Source organism: Galleria mellonella, unplaced genomic scaffold (assembly GCF_026898425.1).
Source record: "Galleria mellonella isolate WM207_F2 unplaced genomic scaffold, CSIRO_AGI_GalMel_v1 utg312, whole genome shotgun sequence".
Taxonomy (NCBI): Eukaryota; Metazoa; Arthropoda; class Insecta; order Lepidoptera; family Pyralidae; genus Galleria; species Galleria mellonella.
The window spans coordinates 6,246,439-6,267,185 of NW_026442074.1; the positions used below are offsets into that span (position 1 = coordinate 6,246,439).

Here is a 20,747-nt window from a genome sequence, read left to right on the forward strand (position 1 = left end):
CATATCCATCAGTTGCCTCTCAACATTTCGTCGCTACAAATTGCTCATTACAGTAACTACCTTTATAGACTCATCAATCAACAAGCCTCAGAATAGCTCGTTACTATCAAAAACTAATGAAGCAATTATGTACGTATTAAAATCGTGACTTAGTCATTTACTTGAAAATAACATTATTTTGTAGTAGTCGAAAAGAACAAGGTCTGTCATTAAAGATTGATTTAAAGAAAATTTATTTGTTAAATAACTATTTTCTTCCCAGCTCTCCTAACGCGGGGGGGGGGGGGATGGGATTGTTAGAAATGCGGACCACCACCACTCCCATTGCTAGAAATATACCCTGTCAGGTCCTGCTCCATGTGGTTCCCCGTGGAAACCATTGTGCTGAATACCAGGTGTATTCATTACGATGGGCTAACTAACCTGATTTTTCATTCTCACCTATCATCCTTCACTGGTGCACCGCCAGCATATACCGTTAGCGCAAGTGGAGTTACCATTCCATTGTCATCTATTAAAAAAAACTCCTAACCCGCTCTATTCGAGGGGAAAGGGATTGTTAGTAATGGGGTCAAATAACCCCATAACTAGCAATATACCCTGTCAGGTCGACTTCCACGTGGTTCTCCCTAGAAACCATCGTGGCAAATCTACTTGAATTCGTCAGGATGGGCTGACTGACCCGCTTTCATCCTCATCAGTCATCTATGCAGTGTATACCGATAGCGCAGACGGGGTTATCATACCATTATCACCCATTAAAAAATAAATAGTATTTTTATTGTTATAGCAGTCAATTATATATATTTAATTAAATCATCAACAAATTTTATATTCAACAATTATTTTTATCATCATTCAAAGCATATAGTGTCTCCCCACTCCACCCCCCAAAAAAACTAAATAATAGGGTAGTTTAAAAATACTACAGTTTAAAGTACAAATTTAATATACGTACAGTCTGACAATATAAATACATACATGATTATTATTTACTAAATAACACACACTATGATGAATTACAATAGTTATTGAACAGTATTATAGTCCAAACAATCGACAAAAATGTATGAAAACATTGCAACCAATTATAGGAAATTTTCAAATATTATATGTGCAATATATGGAAAGCACAATAAATCACCCAAATGCATCCTTTATATAATAATTGATTGCAAACAAAGCCCTATATTATGATTAAAAAACACAATATAATTCATAATTTTAAATAAATCATTACTTTGTTATAATAGATTCGTTTAAACTTAAAAAATAAGTACTTCATTTAAAATAATTACACAGAGAGACTACTTGCTTCTAATTCAGGGAATGATCATAAAATACTGTCGGCCAATCACATACTTGTACTAAAAGGAGTTGAACGCTAAATTCAATGAATACTCAATAAACTACATTGACCAATTATTTTAAAACACGAAATTAAATTGACAAATGCATATGATTAATAAAAAAAAAAAATGCAGCGTGGAACTAGGTTTACTTAGCACCCTCAGTATCTTTCGAGATTGATAGGTACAAAACTATTTCTTATACAATTTCTACCAATTTATAGTAAATATCAAGATCTTATGACGAACAGGTTGATTCTTTATGTAATTTATGACACAGTTTTCAATACTAGAGACTGGTTAATAAGGCACTTTTGGTAGCTGTCAAATCAAAAGAACTGGTACCATTATGAAACTTAGTTATAAGAAATAAAAATTCGTCATTATAATGTCATCATAAATGTAATAAAATACCAAAAGATGCCTTACTAACTTAATCGTACCATCATTTCACATTAGTGTTAAAAAGTATAAATTTTCAAAGGACAAGCCCAAGCGAATTTTCACTGTACAGTTTTTTTTTCTTATAATATAGTACAAATATTTTAATACCGATAAATAACGCCTAAACGGTCAAAATTCGAAATGCTGACTTGTCCTCACCCTAAGTATTGATTGCACATCCTTACAACCTGCCTGCACCGATCGCTTACTGTTCGTCCTTATCCTTGGCGCCGTGTTTCAATATGCGAGTGAACTCTACATAGTCGAAGAGTCCGTCGCGGATAGGTGCTTCGCGTAGCATTTCGTCGACATCATCATCGGTGAATCGGTCGCCCATAGTAGTGAGCAGCTCACGTAAGCGATCCTCGGCAATCACACCGTTGTTCTCCTCATCAAAACAACTGATGGCAATAAATAAATTATTACTATTGTTACATGTCATTACTTTGTTTTATCAATTTAGATTGATGGCTAACCCGATAGAAACTGCTAACCATCATCTATAGTATATATGAACAACACTACAGGCATCACACAAACACATCAAACTGCATGTGATACTTCTTATGTAGTGATACATGATGAGGGGAGAGGGAGGGATTGTTATAGTGAGATCCAACATACCTATTACTAGCAATATACCCTAACAGGTCGACCTCCACGCGGTTAACCCTGGAAACCATCATGGTTAATCGGAATTCATCATGATAGGCCAACTGACCTACTTCATCCTCACCTATCATCCCTCACTGATGACTCACCAGCGTATCCTGATAGCGCAGACTGGGCAACAATTCCATTTTCATCCATTAAAAAAATACATGAGGAGTACTGTTCTGAGAACTAAGATGTTATTTTTCTGTACAGGATATAGAGAAGTACCTGCATATACCTTTAAATCAAAATACTGCTATACAAGCATAGCTGCTTAGCTGAAAAACTAGGACTAGAATTTTAAATTTAAATCAATATGAATTAACATTTAAAATCTTGTTTTCTATATAAGTACTAGTTTAATATAGCCTTAAGTATTAGTTTTAGGTGAAAATGATAAAAAACATACCCAAAAGCATTTTTGATAACATCCTCAGGATCTGTGCCTTGAAGCCGTTCACCAAATAATGTTAAAAACATTGTAAAGTTGATAGGCCCAGGGGCCTCATTCATCATACCTTCTAGATAATCTTCTGTAGGATTTTTACCTAAAAACATACTTCTTTTTTAAAATTTCTAGAGAAGATAGAAGTATCCAAATAAAAGCAATTAGAAATATTTGAGTAATAAATCAAGAATCACCTCATAACTATTACAAGGTTCTAGATGAAATGCATATTATTATATCATATACTATATTTGCTTATTGGCTATGTAACATCCAAATAAGTACTCCAAAAATTAATTACAAAACAGACATTTATGAACATAAATTTTTATTTAAGTAACTAACTCATAATCATTGGAAAATGAGTCAACAAAATATATTGCTGTGTAGCAATATATTTAACAGGATATAATATAATAATTACCAAGGGATGCCAACATGTCATGTAAATCCTCTTTATCAACGAATCCATCTCGATTTTGATCAATCATGTTGAAGGCCTCTTTAAACTCTTGAATCTGGGCCTGGTCAAACATGGCAAAAACATTAGAAGTTGCTCTCTGAGCACGCTTCTTTGTGGTCCCACGACGTCCAGCTGTTTTACGGGATGACATTGTTATCTAAAAACATTATTTATATTATATTATTCATTAACACAAATTTTTGTCATATTTGCTGTGTTATTATTATTACTTTTTAAAAAGAAAATTTACATATCTCTTAAGAAGAGGAGATGGCAAACTAACCCTGAGCTGGGCTGAAGCACAGTCAGCCAGGGTTCAGGGCCCCAGTACAATGCGGGCAGTATCTAAAAGCACCACTTTCTGCATTTTTCCCAGAAAATGAGCCATCTCAGAATCCCAACCTTCTGAGATATTATTCTAGACTAGTTGAGATAAGAACCATTCACCGACAGAACAATTGGGATGATTTAGGTGGACACCACCCTACACATTTCGATCACCTCATGAACCAAGATATTTTCTTCAGTCCCAGCAAGGTTCTCATCATACAGTATGGTGATATCTCCCAAAAACCCCCTTGAGAGTGCCCTATCTAAAACCACAATATCAGATTTGTTCCCAGGTTATTTTTTTCTTTTTTAACAATTAAAGGATTTCATATGACCTCAATCTCACCAGATGAGAAGTAACAATGAGGTTAAAGATGTAGATTAGTGGCCTATAAGCAGTTTCTTATAATTTAAAAAAGGTTTAAATTGTAATCACATATGTGACAAGTTTCAGTTCCCAAAAACATTTGTGAAGTTTACCATCCATTGTATCTAAACAAAGAGATTTGAAAAGGTACAAAAACTTGAATTTACTTAACACATTATTAGAGTATTGCAATCTCTAATTAGTTATTAAAATAAAAAAATAATAATTTTAATTTTCCGATTAATGAAACTTGTTTGACTTACCTTACTAAAAGTTTAAATTATAACAAGAACAACCGTTAACGGATAAAGCTCCAAAAGTAACTAACGCCAGGTGTTTAGAAATAATAACCAAGTCTCTATTATGTACTGTCCATCAGTACCTTGTCAAAAACCGGGCGTTAACGACTATGTGACGCATACTAATAGTGTAGAAATAGCTTTTTGGTGTTATGTTTAAGTTATCTGGGACGCGGTGACACAATCACAAAGATTTCCTTTTATGGTACAGAATTTACAACAGGCCATCTGTTTTATTTTTTTACTTTACTATAAATGATAAATATTTGTATTTACTTACAGGAAGTAATGATGTGATTTAAACGAAAAACCTGTATTAAAAATTTTATTTTATTGTGAAATAAAGTTGTTTGTAGAATATATGACTAATACAACAAGTTACAAATTGATATTGGTTGACGTCACTGTTTTTTTTTTTTTTTTTTTTTTCTTCTTTTGTGGCGTTCACCCCGATATTAGGGTATTTTGCCAAGAACAAAACGGGGAAACGATAATAGTAATAAAAAAACCTAACACAAACGAATTTAGAAAGGATAAGGATTAGGTCTAGGATATTTATAGGATATGAAGGATATACTTGTACATATGAGAATATACTTATAAATATATAGGAAAAGCAATTGATGCAACTATAAATGTATTCATGTAATATAACTAAATCTTAATATTGTTATCATATATATATGAAGATAGTATTTTATAGATAATAGGATCATTTGAAGAAAGTAGAGTAAGAATAGAAGTTGGGAATGGAACACGGATGGATCGGAGATGATTAAAAAGGGAGGTGTGGTCAAATTTAGAACATGAGAAGAATATATGATTCAAGTCCGCCACTTTAGCACCGCAATTACACGACGAACTTTGTACAATACCAAGCTTGTATAAATGAGAAGGTGTGCATACGTGACCTAGACGCATACGAGTTATAACAGTTGTTGCGGTCTTTCCAAGCTTTAATTTACAAAACCATGGTTTGAAAGGAATATCGGGTTGTATAAGGCGATAAAATCTTCCTTTTATTGTACTTGTTTTTTCCCAATATTCCTTCCAGGCATACCTTAAATATATTTTTGGGAGACAAGCTAGGTCACTACAGTAATTATGATACGGATACATATCACCACAAGTTACAGCCTCTCTTGCAATAAGGTCAGCTTTGTCATTGCCGTTAATACCACTGTGTCCTGGTAACCAGGCAAAAGAAACGGAATATCCTCTCAACATGCAAAGATAAAGACTTTGTCTTATGTCACAAATAATGGGATAAACTGGTTTTGATTTAAACGGATATTTGGCTAGAGCTTGCAAAGAGCTCATAGAGTCAGTGAAAACTATTGCCTTATGTAATTTCATTAAAAGTATATATTCTACAGCTTTTAAAATACCATAGCATTCCCCGGTAAAAACTGAAGATTCCGGTGGAAGTTTAATTTTTTGAACGATATTAAATTGTGAATGAAACACACCCACACCTACACAACCGCTATTGTCTGGTTTTGATGCATCAGTAAAGATGTAGTGCCATTCATTCCATTCAATGTCAGTTATAAACATAAATTTGGCATTCAATTCTGAATCATTTTTTGATAACCCAAAATCATATTTAATATTAGGAGATAAAACTAAAGATTGATATGAGCATTTATAAATGGGAAAACAGGACGATGTAAAAGTGGGAGATTCTATGGATTTATATTTTTCATAACTTTGTATTAAACATGGAGGTTTTTTATGTTTCCAATAAGATGAAGACGAAATAAAGATATATAGTTGAGATAACTTTTGAATAAGCGGATGATCAGATAATTGTAAACAACGAAAAAAGAAGCGATCAGATAAATATTGCCTTCTTAAAACCAAAGGTGGATCACCGACTTCGAGCTGTAAAGCATTGATTGGACTTGATTTCATTGCTCCAGAGATAATCCTCAAGGCCTTTGATTGAATTAAATCCAATTTCTTAAAAGCAAATGAACTTCCTGGAGCTAACAAAAAAGTTCCATAATCAATGACACTCCTTATAAGACCATTATAAGCAAGTTTTAGTGAAACGGGATGTGCTCCCCACCAAACTCCAGCAAGGCACCTAAGAATGTTGAGGTTACGCTCACATTTCGTGGAAATATAATTACAGTGGGACAGACCTGTTAATTTATTATCTAGCACGATACCTAAAAATTTAATTTCAGTCTTTATAGGAATGTATGAGTTATCATAAAGCACCTTAATTTGTTGCGGTGATCTCATTCTTGAAAACAAAACTACACTACTCTTGGTTACAGAAAGATTAAGACCATTTGCATCTAACCACGTTTTTAACAAATCTAATGAATCAGATAATTTGGCAGAAGCAGATTCTATGGACTTCGCAATAAAATATAATAAGAGATCATCAGCATATTGTAAAATTTTGACGGATTTATCAAGGAATGATTCTAGATCGTATGTGTATATGTTGAATAAAATTGGACTGAGAACAGATCCTTGTGGAAGGCCTTTCCATACTGTTCTAGATAATTTGGTATCTTCATCTAGATCCATATGTATTGTTCTTTCTGATAAAATATTAATAATGAAATTAGAAAGTATTACCGGTACATTTAAAGCTTGTAATTTAGTTTTTAAAATAGAAATTATTACATTATCATAGGCAGAATTTATATCTAAAAAGGCTGAGAGGATTGACAAATTTTGTGAGAAAGCTATATGAATATCTGAAATAAGAATGCTCACATTATCTAAGGTGCTCTTACCTTTCCTAAAACCAAACTGGTTCGGGGATAGTAAGTTATTACTTTCTAAAAACCATTCTAGACGGTTCTTCACTAAATGTTCAGCTAGCTTTAGTAAGACAGAGGAAAGTGCAACAGGACGGTATGAAGATGGTTCAGAAGGTGGTTTATGAGGCTTTAGAAATGGTATAATAATCTGAGACTTCCATGAAGTAGGTATATTTCCCGAAATAATTATGGAATTAATTATATTTAAAAAGTAAATTAATGTCGCATCGCTAGCATTTTTAAAAAAGGAATACGGTATACCGTCTTCTCCCGGTGCAGAGTCTTTAATACAAGCTAGAACACCTTTAAGTTCTACAAGAGTAAAAGGAGACTCAAGTTCGGATAATTCGTCAGAGACGAATAGAGAAATATTGTAAAGGCATTCCGGCACATAACTAGGAGCAAGGCGATCTAAAAATTTATTCGCTAAAGTTAAATCGAGTGCAGAACGTGATGTATGATCACTAAAGGCAGATCTGAATCTTTTAATATTATTCCAAACGACTGATGAATTAACTTCTGGACAGATAGAAGAACAAAATCTTCTCCAACCTTCCAATTTCTTTTTTTTCAGTAGTTTTCGAGTAGAACGTGAAACTGCGGTGTAAATTTCAAAATTTTCTGATGTCATGTAATTATTATAATTTTTTTCAGCCTCTTTACGATTTTTAATTGCTTCCGTACAATCTTTGTCCCACCAAGGTGGGGAGGGAATTTTCCCTGAAGCACTATTTTTAACAGGAAATAATAAATCAGCAACCTCCTTCATATTAATTATCAAGTCATTACAACATTGATGTTCATTTCCATGATAAACAATAGGTAACTCCGATATTTTATTATCTAAATATTGTTTGTAAATATTCCAGTCTACATTTGATAAATTATATTTAAGTCGAGGACCACTCTTTCGACTTGAGGGAATGGAAATTGGAAAAGAAAGAATGAGGGGAAAGTGATCGCTTCCGAAGGTAGAGGAATGAGGATACCACGACAGTGAAGAAGCTAAATCAGAAGAGCATATTGAAATATCAGGAGCACTAAACCCTTCATTCGGTGCAGTTCTACGTGTCGGTACATCTGAGTTAATAATACATAAGTTGTAAGTGTCAATTATCGTCAGGAGTTTTCCACCATAAAAATTAGAAGTAGAACTGCCCCACGATTGGTGCTGAGCATTAAAATCGCCCATTACGAGAAAAGGTTTAGGTAAAATTGAAAATAATTGTTCTAGTTGTGAATATATTTGGCATGTAGGATCAGGAATATATAAAGTAACAAAACAGATACCATTTATAATTATAGCAGCTGCATTAATGCCGCTATATACAGGAAGCGAAAAAGAAGAAAAAGAAGGAGTTTTTGACCAATATGGCAACACCGCCATATCCGTCAGCTCTATCATCACGGAGACTTGTAAAGCCTGAAATCCTAAAAGGATATCCTGGCTTTAACCAAGTCTCTTGGAGAGCTATTATAAAAGGATTATATTTATTAATCAAATAAAATAAGTCTGATTTCTTATTTGTTATGCTACGACAGTTCCACTGAATTATTTGGACTTTGTAATCCATTGTGAGAAGTTAATAATTGAGAAAATACATTGTACATGGCATCGTTGGACGGTGGTAAAGTTGTTTGTATCATTTTTGATTGCGATAACACTTTAATAAGCATGAGAATAATATCAAAGATGGATTGATTATTGTCAATATTATTTGATGATAATGCACAACCATTAGAGGGAGCAGGAATATTATATTCCTTAACTATGGCTTCATGGGCAGAACGATCATATCCTTGTTGTGCTTTTTGAGGAGAGCGTGGTTTAAGTGTAACTGTTTTTTTATATGATGATTGTATATGTGGTAATGATGATTTCTCTTTAAGGAAAGAAGATTGAAAATGAGATTTATTGGAAGGAGATGATGATGTTAATACATCTGAATATAGTTTAGAAGTTGGAGGATGAAATTTTGATGCTTCAGCATAAGAAACACAACTATGGGCCATTGTTTCTTTAATGGCTTTCTGACGTGCATATTCAGGACATTTTTTACTAATTGCTGAATGAGAACCATTACACAAGATACAAGAAACATTTTCCTCGTCTACTTCACATTTATCACCTGTATGATTTTGCCTGCATTTATAACACCGAGGATTTGAACGACACTGCATCTTGACATGTCCGAACCTACAGCAGTTATAGCATTGGATAGTAGGGTAAATGTACAAATCTACAGTTAATGATGTGTAAAACATAAATACTCTTTTTGGCAATATTTGTCCATCAAAAGTAATAACAATGGTTTCAGTATTAATAAAACTTGGTTGTCCTTCATTAATTGTCTTTTTCTTTATTCTTCTGGTTTTTAGAATTTTCCCACAACCTATCGGTACTGATATATTTTGGATTACTTCCTCTTCTGTCCAATCTTTAGGAATACCCCTCACAATTCCCATACGGGTTACATGGAAAGAAGGTATAAATGCCTTAAAATTATGTGTCTCTAAGTTACTATTATTTAAAAATGCATTTGCATTTTCAAAATTTGAGAAAGAAAGCGATAAACGGTTTCTTCCTATTCTTTTGAGGCTACCATTCACTATATTATTTATCTTATTAGTGTGTAAAAAGCGACCAAATGCAATAGGATGTAATGTAGTGTTATCATTAGGATGTGTTTCATTTTTTTGTACATGAATGACATAAGGTGCTATATCCTCGGCATTGTAGAAAGTTCTGCTTAAAGTACTGGGTGGAGAAGCAGGTTTAACAGACTCGGTATTGTTTACAACTGGTATTGATACTTGAGTTTGATTCTCATCTTCAATACATTGACAATCACTATCTTTAATTTTAGATTCAAGACCCTTGGTGTGCCTCCTTCGTTTTTTATTGCAATGTTTGCAAATGCGACGTTCACCACGTACTCACTTACGTTTAGAACTTGCAACGCTAGAACCATCTGTGTCCATACTAGATTCACCCAATATATCAAAACTATTATTGAATGGAATAGTTATATTTGCAGACACCTGGGGGGTTGTCCCCCCAGGGTCTATAGGTGGATCCATAATGTTTATATAGGTAATTTACTTACCAATATTTACAGCAACAAACACTATTACTACAAAATATACAATTAAATATACAATCTAATACACAATATATAAAAAAGACTAATCCTTATATAAATAAAAATAAAATTAATTTAAAGAAGATCAAAAAACACTCCCGCTTTTTTAAACGTTTCCCGCGCTTTTTCGACGTCACTGTTTTACCTTTTTAAAATAATGTCAAACCTAAAATGACAATGTCAAAAGAAAAATTTGACTCGTAGACGATCGAGCTCGAGTAACTAGGTATATTGTTAGTCGTAAGGCAGATCCGCATTGTTATGCGGATGACAGCACTGGGGATGCCCATTATACGGGTCTTACCGATGTCCCTCGTTCCATCGTGGAGGACAATCGTGAACAGCTTGTGTCTAAAATTGAGAGAACGTTAACTAGAGTCTCCGATTGGGGACGACAAAACTTAGTCCAGTTTAACCCCGCTAAGAAACAAGCTTGCGCGTTCACCGCTAAGAAATCCCTATTTGCTGTGGCTCCACAGTTCTAAGGCACGTCTCTTAATATCTCTAAAAGCATTGGGATCCTTGGTGTCGACATCTCTAGTGATGTACAGTTCCGTGGCCACCTCGAAGATAAGGTGAAGTTAGCATCTAAAAAACTCGGTATGCTCAATAGAGCGAAGCATTACTTCACGCCGAATTAGCGATTAATGCTGTACAAATCGCAAATCTGGCCCCACATGGAGTATTGCTGTCACTTATGGGCCGGAGCACCTAAATATCAGTTTGAACCTTTCGACTCGTCGCAACGACGAGCTATGAGAATTGTCGATGATCCCACGTTCACAGGCTGTATTGAACCCTAAATCTTAGGAGAGATTTTACCTCACTCTGCGTGTTCTACCGCCTGTACAATGGATTGTGCTCAGAGGAATTGTTCAATATGATGCCCACAGCCACTTTCTACCATCGTACTGCTCGCCATCTTCAGGGAGTTCATCCTCATGTCCTACAGCCTCAATGGTCGCGTACTACGCGGTTTCAGAGATGTTTCCTCCCACGAACATTCAGGTTGTGGAATGAGCTCCCTGCCGAGGTTTTCCCAAGAGACTACAGCATGGAGTTCTTCAAAAGGGGAGTAAAGAGGTTTCTTCAGGGTCGGCAACGCACGCGTAATACCTCTGGTATTGCAGGTGTTCGTAGGCTACGGTAACCACTTACCATCAGGTGGGTCGTATGCTTGTTAGCCACCTCAGTGGTATAAAAAAAAAGCTCATAGATTAACCATATTACCTGCCATTTTCTATGTACCAATTCATGTGTCTGTCATGTAACATGACAGTGACTTATGCTGCTGTCATTTAAGTTGTTATTTTTTTTTATACTCTAGTATTTAGGAAATCTCCTTCATTAAAAATATTTGTCATTCTCGTCTCTTAGAAATGACCAATTAAACATTTTTTTTAAATTTTAGCCCAATAGTAATAACAAATATTTGTAGATTTTAATAAAAAAAAATCAAAAATAGTAAGTATAAACATGAATAAAGTCAATAACAAAAATTACATTACCTACCAAGCAAAAGTTACAGATGCTGATACGATTACTTCTTTTTAGTCCAATGCTAGGCCATTGTAAATCCAGATTTGTCTCTGAGCTAGCACGTTCAATTGGCACGTCTTCTTTGGTGTGCGCGAGCCATTATGATGTCCTGGGAGTCACGCCGAAAGCCACGCAATCGGAAATTAAGTCTGCTTACTATAAACTATCAAAAGTCTATCATCCAGATAAATCTTCGGTATGTATGAGTTATTATCGAAATAAATTGTAGTTTCAATACTATAAAATGTTAAAATTGTTTCAACTTAATACTTGTCCTAGTTAATATTTGAAATATTTTTCGTTTCATTTTACCTATGTTATGTAAGATGATAAAATAAACAAAATGTGTCAATGAAGTAAAATTTTCCTTCGGTACAAGAAACATATTGGTCAGTGGATACCCTTAGATGTTGTTCTAACTAAATTAAAATAAAAGGTGACTTTTATAGCTTCACCAGTCTATTTATTGTATCATACATAAATAATACAACACTTTCAGGATGAAACATCAGCTAAAAAGTTCAGAGCTATAACAGAGGCATATGAGGTTCTCGGAAATATCAAATTAAAAAAAATGTATGACAAAGGTAATATTCTAACTTCAAATTGTTTTTTAAATAATAATATGAGTATAATGTTATATTTCTTTTAAGATGGCTTATTTAATTCCATATACCTGAGAACTTAAATGTTGTGTCTTCATACTCAATAGTTTCATTGTTAACTGTATCCTTCAAACAAAATGTTGGCTAGCTCTCTTGAAATTTTTTCAAGAGAGCTAGCCCTCTCCTCTTAAAAATAATCTTAAATATGACAAGAACATAATACAAGTGTATTATATTACTTACACCATAGACAATAATTATTGTTTATCTATCTACTAAAACTTGAAATAATATTAATATAACAGTCCTTTAAAAACTACATTATTATTAAGTTGCAGATATGTGAAATAGATAATTATGAATGAACCAGTATGAAGTTTCTTATATTAAAGGAATTTTATAATACTTATGAAATAACTGTGACAATTGATTAAGAATGCAGTACATACTTACATGTATAACTACTGTATGATCAGGTAAATTATCTGATGGCGTCATATCATGAGGATTATTTGAAACTGATATATGTGCACAAATATGAGACATAAGAAATCTATAAATATAACAAGAAAAAAACTTTTACCTCTCGCTTTTGTACACTTAACCCTACTATTTCAGGAAATAGGTATGAGAATGGACCTAATAAATTTTAATCATTTAATTATGAAAAAATAATGTTGAATATATTTTCTATTGTAGGCCTGCTTGTTGGTCATGAGAACAAATCTAGAATGGAGTACCGACCTGAGCCTGAACCAACTGACCCCACTTTGAAATTTTACAAGTCACATCAGCGTCGCCATATAACACCCACTATGGATGGCAGGACATCTATATATGATTTTGATGCTTGGTAAGATTATTTTGTTTATTTATTGATACTAAACAAATCTGATATAATAAAAAATATTGTGTAAATTTAGATTATTAATAATCCAACTTTGCATGGATAGATAGAATTTTTAAAAATAACATAGCCTATGTTACTCCCTGATAATGTAGCTTTCTATGGGTGAATAATTTTTTTAAATCCACTGAGTGCTTTTTATGTTTATTCTCTATAAACATACAATCAATTCTTTTATATTTGTATATTAAATAAATATAAAATTACTATGTTCAAAATTATTTCCAATAGTATTTTATGGCTTTACTAGGGAATGCTGGGGATAAACAAATAAAAGTAAAACCCCAACTACTGAAAAATCACACCCTAAAAAGTATGAAACAATATTCTCATCTGAAATAACATACATAACAATGTACAAACTATTTAATATTTGTCTTCTAGCTACTCACGTAGCTGCATACACCTGAATCAGTGTATAAAGTATCTTATGAGCTAAGATTGGATATAACCTACCTGTGTACCAACTTTCATTCGAATCCATTTAGTAGTTTTTAAAGAATAAACAAACATACATCCATCCATGTAGTTTATGACTATATTCTCTAGAGGGCGCCATATTCCATTTGATGTGATATATCCTATAACTAGTAGACAGTCAAATTGCTTCCAATCACATTTCATTTGTACATTATGATAAGTAATTTAGAAGTTATAAGGAAACAGATGAATATACATACATACTGGTCAAAATCATAATCCTCCTTTCTGCTTCACAGTAGTCGGGTAATTATTAACAAGGATAAAGGTTTTATGTGTTTACCCAAAAATGACTTATCTATGTATGTTTTATCCAAATCCTTTGTGTGGATGTGTATTGAATTATTTTAGCTAATAAATAACAAATACCTTTATACACTGTATATAACTTAAGCGCTATTAACTGTTTTAGATCTAAAATTGTGACCAAAAATAAAAATTTCTTTATTCAATAAACGTAAGGGTAATTGTGTATAATTGTGTTGTAATAAAAAAATGTTACAGGTCAAAGAATCACTATGGCGATTTATTTAAAAAGGCCCAATATGATAAAGATTTACTAAGGAAGAAAATGGCAAATCGAAGAGCTATTACTCAATCGACCAGACAGGAAGCATTATTATATTTAATATTTGCTTTAGGAAGTTTATTCGTAATATTAGTAGTTAATGGTAAAGCAGACTATGATCAAGATAAGATTATTAAAGAAAATGCACAAAAAATGGAAAGGAAATCTGAGTAAATATCAATTTGATCTTTAGTAAAAAGAAATCAATGATTAATTTCAAAATACACCAGTTTAATAATATACTTTGCATTGTATATATTGTACATATTGTTAAATACTTCAACAACTATAGAAAAAAATGTGATAATGTTTAAAATAATAAAGTAGAATATTCTTATTAGTTGTTGTTTATTATTATTGTTGTTTGTTAAAAAAAAAAAAACTATTAACATTAATAATTAAGTACAAATTCAAGTAAAAGATGATGTGTGATCTAAAATTTGCATTTTTTTTTTTGCTTATTAAGGTGAATGTTTACATTATATAATGTATGTTAATTATGTCATTAACACATGAGATATAATTATCTATCCGAAGATATATCATGCTTTATTTTAAAACCTTGGTTTTTATATGATCAGTGGCAAAATAATAGAGTCGCAATAGGAAATATTTAATTTTAGAATACACGAATTATACAAATAAACTACAAAGTTGAAGTAAAACTACACAACTTTGCTATTCTATTCATCGAATTTTTTTATTTAGGGTCTTATCCGATGAATTTGCCACGAGCTTTGGATGGTATAGATATGATGTGGCCAAATTAGAAAACAACAAATATTTAATAAATAATATGATATTAAATAGATACTTATGTTCCATAAAAGTACCTAATAATAATTTCATTTTATTAAATTAAAAAGATATTGCTATTAACAAATTGTGAACCAATATCGTAATGATCTAATAGTATCGCTTTCCTCCTTCCCCCCATTTTCTCTATCCTAATATTATGGTAAATAGAAAAAAATACTATCTTGTAAATGGACTAAACCATGCTGCAACTGAACAAAATCAGATATTTTCTTAGACTGTTATTTTGGCATCATATTTTTATTCCTTTATGTGTAATATGATGCAATGAATGCAATGACAATGCAATGAAGTCGGTAAGAGGTTTCCTAGGAGACTAGTAAATATAAACAGGTTTTTACAGGCCCAATATTGCATTCCATGATAATTGTTTTCTATCAACCTGGTTATATGCTCGTCTGCCACATCCGTGATTAAACTTGTTATTATAAAGAAAAATATTAAGAAAAAGGCTAAAATTTTGCAATAATAAAAAGAAGTTAAAATAGAGTGAATTATAGAAATCCGTAAATTCGGCAAATGTCGACTAAAGCCCCCGAGTACCCCATCAGGAATGACAGACAGTTGTGAACATACTTTTTATTTATATCTTTTCTTAATATAAGCAACACATTCGTGTAGTGGAAAAATGTACAGTTTTCCATACATATATATTACAATTTATAATTACATTTCAAATTATATAGATACATATTAGCACTTTATCGGAACATTTGTATAATATATAGGGAAGTACATAAGTAACTATATTTAGTTTCGCCAGCTGCTTGTTATTTCCTATGACAAGCATAATCACTATATTGAACATGTCAAGTATAGTGATTAATGTATGGTGCTAAGATGAGAACATACTGTTCTTATAATAAAGAAGCAAACCTGTAAGAAATCTGAACATAAATTTATATGTTCAAATTTCACAATCCGATAGTGTAGTGTGTGAAAAACAACAAATTTAAACAAATGGCATTAATTTACTATAGAAATTTCATTCTCAATATTCTTGAATTCTATTATTACAATAAGTCTGACATTACAATTACTATTATTATGTATATGTACCTAATTATTTACAAAATGTAGTTTATCAATCACATTCATTTCTACAAGCACCAAGTTACTAAGCGGATGGTTATTTTATATTTATCTACACCAATTTGTATGAGAAATAATACACCTACTTACAAATTAGAATTGACATAGAAATTATATAGATACCCCATTAATTTTATCTTACAGCTCGCTACTCATACGTATGTAATTCGGAAATAAGAAAATCAATGAAATAGACCACTTCTAGATGGTGTATCAAAGATGTAAAACATACACCAGATTTTAAGTTACACTTTCAGGAACATAACTGTGAACCATATCCAATTTTATGGACTAGTATTTGCATGATGCTGGAAAAAACAGACAAACCAAATAAAAAAAGAAAATTGTTTTGGCATCTATTAATCTTATTATTACCCCTTATATTTTTTCCCATGTTCAGACATCATTTAGTTACAAATTTATTATAATAGTAAGATAAATCATAAGGCAGTCAATATTTGTTTATAAATTTGAACAAATGGATAACTTATATAAGTAATCTCTATTTCATTATATAATAACCAGTGTGCCTATATTTTATACTTATAATTTTTAGATTTACATAGGTACATTCATAATAAATAAAATTACATCATATACTTTATAAGTCTTAATTAGCGCTAAAAAATGTTTTAATCTACTCCACTAATTCCATGCTCTTCAAACTAGGATGCCCTGCGTTATGTAAATACAGACAATCTATATAGACCTTTGAGATTTATGTGTATTTATTTAGATCAAGGAATAAATTTAATCACTAATTTTAAAGTTTTTTCTAATCAAATCAATGGCCGGGTCATTATGGAGAGGGTAAAGCAGTCAAGTAAATAGCTCAAAGTGTCAAAATTGTAAAAATGTATGGGCGGATTACAGCTAATATTAGGGCGGCAAATATTTAATTTAGACCTATGAAATGTCTAGTGGGCTTTACCAGGTTCGTAGGGGACGACATAACCAACTAAACTCAACCATAATCAAACAAATATTACATTATAGGATTATATGGCACAAACTTGATTGAGCAAACTGAATCAAATTAAATATTCATATAAATTATTGCTCAACTGTACAATATCCATAACATTATCATCCCTCTCCCCTAATAAAAAACAATGTTACTATAATGTGTATATTATGTATATTCACCTATCCTCCATTTAGAGAAGTCTAAATGGAGGATAGGTGAATTTAGATAATATTTTATGAATATTGGTTACCATTTTTACACAATTTTCATTGTTTTTTATTTAAGTAAAAATATTTAATAAAATTTATAAATCATAAATTTTGTTCGTTTTGTGTGACAGTTAAAGAGCAGGAAAGGTGACTTTTAAAGTAAGATATTACAATTCTAACTCTCTTGAAAGTTGAATTTTTTATATTTAACTAGCTGTGCCAAAAACTTTGTCCATATGGTAGTCGAGATTAACATACATGTACATATATATTATTATTTTAACATAATAAAATAACAGAGGTACATACCTTTTCTGTATACTGATTAAAGATAGTTAACATTATTACTTATTTTTGCATCCTTCTATGAATTAAATATGGTGGACAATTTTCTCATAAATATTATACAAAACCAGTAAAATTCTTAAATTAGAAGTGCATAATTGCTAGAGCATTTCTTTGATTTCAAATTTCAATCAGCACTTTGGCAAGTACTTAGTAATTAAATATGAAATGACTTGAAATGCAAGTTCCAAATAGGAATTGGAAAATATGTCAATCTACACTTTAAAAACAATACAAACTTCAAAAATGGTTCCTAAACATTCCTGGCATTGGCATGTTAAAAGCTCCTGTCGGATATGGTACACTTGGAGCTCCTTGTGGTGTTCCGTAACTGGGATATGGTATGTATGGCTTTGATAAACCATTACCATAAGAAGTTTGGTTGCCTGTCCTCAACAACTCACTCATTTTTTCTGCTTTGAACTTTCTCAGGTGCATTTTTTTACGAATGGGCTCAAAGTCTTCAAGAAATTTGTCCACTTCAATTTTCCCAGACAGAAAGTCTTGTGCCATTTTCTCAGATTCCTCCTCAGTTTCTGCAGCTGTTGTTTGTAACACAGCGAGGGTTGTATCTGGTGATATCCCAGCAGATTTGGTTTCTATAATAGAAATTATAATCATTCATAATGATTCCAGTAACTTTTGCATAATACAGTCAAAGTTGTATGACCTCACCATCACTTTTTTTTTATAAATGAAACTATGTGTGTTTATTTGTTTGTTTCCTCTTGGCACTTTTATAGTTCAACCAATCATCATAAAACTTGGTATATGAATAGTATTTGAGATAGAGAAGGTCATAAGCTACTTTGTATCTTGAAGGAGTTTCAAGTAAAAGCTAGTCAGAATATACGTTATCCTATTTTATTAGAATATAACCTACCTATATATATATATATATATAATTGAGTTACAAATATTCATTTTTATAATATTATATAGAATTTGGTATATACAAAAAAATTTATTATTTATAATCAGTTGTTATAAATGTCACTACTAGCTCTGTTTACCATTACTCTGCAACAATGCATATACAAAATATCCATTAGACAAATTTAATTATAGCTAAAAATTTAGAAACAACCATTTATTTTGGTACTTCAGTGAAAGGGAAAAATATACCTTTTTCTTTTCTTAATAAAAAACAACTTACTATAGTTATCAAGAAGCTCTTGTATATGGGTACAAAGCTGTTCCCCCTGCTCTGACTTCTGCTGCACCTCTGTTTTTAGCCGTTCAAGTTCTGGTTCTTTACCCAAATTAAATTCAGCCAGTGACCTATTGCTCGCAATTATCATCTCCTTTTCTGTGTCCCAATCTTTCACCTAAAATATGGAATCAGTCTAGAGTAATAATAATTTATAAAATGTAAATCAGTAATTAGTAATAAGAAATAGCCTTGAACATATATTGCTATATAATTTAAACTAAGGAAAGCTTATATTATGAGTACTTCTTTTTTTATGTAGATGTAATTAATACATTTTTATGGTAATGAAGACAAGCTCATTAATACAAATATTTGTATTGCATTAGGATAGTACCCACAATCATCATAAAGTGAGACTTATTAAACACATTACTATTAAACCTATCAGCATTAAATAATCAACCAGGTTACCAAAATAAATAAAAATACCATCAAAACATTAAAACCATGAGTAAACATTAAACTTCTCATAAACTTAAACCATCAGTAAAAGCATTATTCAATCTTGCAAACATAAATAATAATGAGATATGACTCATTCTTAGAACCTTTTATTTACCATACCAAGGGCATAATGTAATATAAACATCTTATTTATGTTTTCATTAATGCCTCGCACACAAAGGATTTTACGTATTCTTTAATAAAATGTACCTGTTTTACATCTTTCAGCACTGCATCAAATTTTGTATCGTCATTTAGCATTTCTTTCAGTTCATCTGAATTTAAATGTGTCAGTAATCCCATGGCTGAAGGATAATCTGGTTGAATCATTTTAATCACTAGTAAATATATAATTAATCAATGAATACAATGAATAATCTTAGCTTAGTTTTGAGAGTAATAAAATTGTTAATTTTTACTTTTAAGTGTAATAAAAGCAAACATTGAAGTCTGAAATGACACTTGCAGAGTAGGGTTGCCAGATGAGAATTTTAATTTTTACCTCAACGTCAAATATTTTTTTCTCCAAATTGATATGTATTTTAGGATTTTTAACCTATCACAAAATTATAACGTTATTTAATACATTTTGCCATATGACACGTTGTGATATGTTTTCACTTTTCACTCTCCTTTACATCAGTAATATATTTACTGTAATCGTGCATCTTATATAACTGTACTGAGTTTACAAGTACTAAAAATATTACCTAAAATTTCTAAAAAAATACTCAAATTTTCCAAGCCCATTTCACTTTTTCCAAAACATTTTCCATGAATCTTATTTTTCTAAAATTGTGCGATTAGATTTTTTTTCCCCCAAAATTAAGAAATAAATACCCAACCTGGCAATGCTGCATGACAGTAACGTGACAGTGACAATGACAACATTCCCAAGAATTGCCAACTGCAAAATTCTAAATTTGTCATAAAGTGATACTTATCACTAGTAGTGAGGTGGGCTATCAAATAGCAAAATAGTATATGCTGCAGCTTGTTTGTTAATACTTTAGTCTGCTATTAATAAGTTGCTTTAAATACACGAGTAAAAAATTCTCTCAAAAACTCAGTTATTATTGTTTTGAAGATAGATATCATATATATTAAACTGTGTTCCTGTATGGTCCCGGCATAGAATTGGAGACTCCTTTATTTTGCGTTAGTATCGTAAATGCCGACTAAGGAGAGCGAGGGATGGGCAGCAGCGTCTTTCTTCTTCAATGTCATTCATCTTGACATAATTAGGATTGACTATTGACATTACAAGTGACAACTAATTTCT

The 20,747-nt window shown here is 31.7% G+C and overlaps 3 protein-coding genes and 1 long non-coding RNA gene across 5 annotated transcripts; 2 read left to right on the forward strand and 2 right to left on the reverse strand.

Annotated features, from left to right (window-relative positions):
• Window positions 1-931: 931 nt before the first annotated feature.
• On the reverse strand, window positions 932-4,743 carry LOC113514982 (myosin regulatory light chain sqh). Its single transcript, XM_026899088.3, has 4 exons — window positions 4,635-4,743; window positions 3,320-3,515; window positions 2,857-2,995; window positions 932-2,194 (listed from the first exon to the last, which is right to left on the reverse strand). Exons 2-4 carry the CDS (start codon window positions 3,507-3,509, stop codon window positions 1,999-2,001), a joined length of 525 nt encoding a protein of 174 aa, XP_026754889.2. The 5' UTR covers window positions 3,510-3,515; window positions 4,635-4,743; the 3' UTR covers window positions 932-1,998.
• A 3,758-nt stretch (window positions 4,744-8,501) lies between these two features.
• LOC128200939 (uncharacterized) lies at window positions 8,502-9,481 on the forward strand. Its single transcript, XR_008252972.1, has 2 exons — window positions 8,502-8,773; window positions 9,028-9,481. It is a non-coding gene; the product is annotated as an uncharacterized LOC128200939 (long non-coding RNA).
• A 2,109-nt stretch (window positions 9,482-11,590) lies between these two features.
• LOC113515066 (dnaJ homolog subfamily C member 30, mitochondrial-like) lies at window positions 11,591-14,719 on the forward strand. 2 transcript variants are annotated; one of them, XM_052895943.1, is made up of 5 exons: window positions 11,592-11,744; window positions 11,835-12,015; window positions 12,319-12,406; window positions 13,124-13,277; window positions 14,316-14,719. In XM_052895943.1, the coding sequence occupies exons 2-5, from the start codon at window positions 11,839-11,841 to the stop codon at window positions 14,551-14,553; spliced, it is 657 nt and encodes a 218-aa protein (XP_052751903.1). In that variant the 5' UTR covers window positions 11,592-11,744; window positions 11,835-11,838; the 3' UTR covers window positions 14,554-14,719. The 2 variants fall into 2 exon arrangements, with proteins under 2 accessions (XP_026755005.2, XP_052751903.1); XM_026899204.3 differs by having other exon boundaries at window positions 11,591-12,015.
• Window positions 14,720-15,759: 1,040 nt separating this feature from the next.
• On the reverse strand, window positions 15,760-19,936 carry LOC113515062 (vacuolar protein sorting-associated protein 37B). The gene is made up of 3 exons (XM_026899200.3): window positions 19,676-19,936; window positions 18,965-19,136; window positions 15,760-18,407 (listed from the first exon to the last, which is right to left on the reverse strand). The coding sequence occupies exons 1-3, from the start codon at window positions 19,793-19,795 to the stop codon at window positions 18,049-18,051; spliced, it is 651 nt and encodes a 216-aa protein (XP_026755001.1). The 5' UTR covers window positions 19,796-19,936; the 3' UTR covers window positions 15,760-18,048.
• Between the last annotated feature and the right edge of the window lie 811 nt (window positions 19,937-20,747).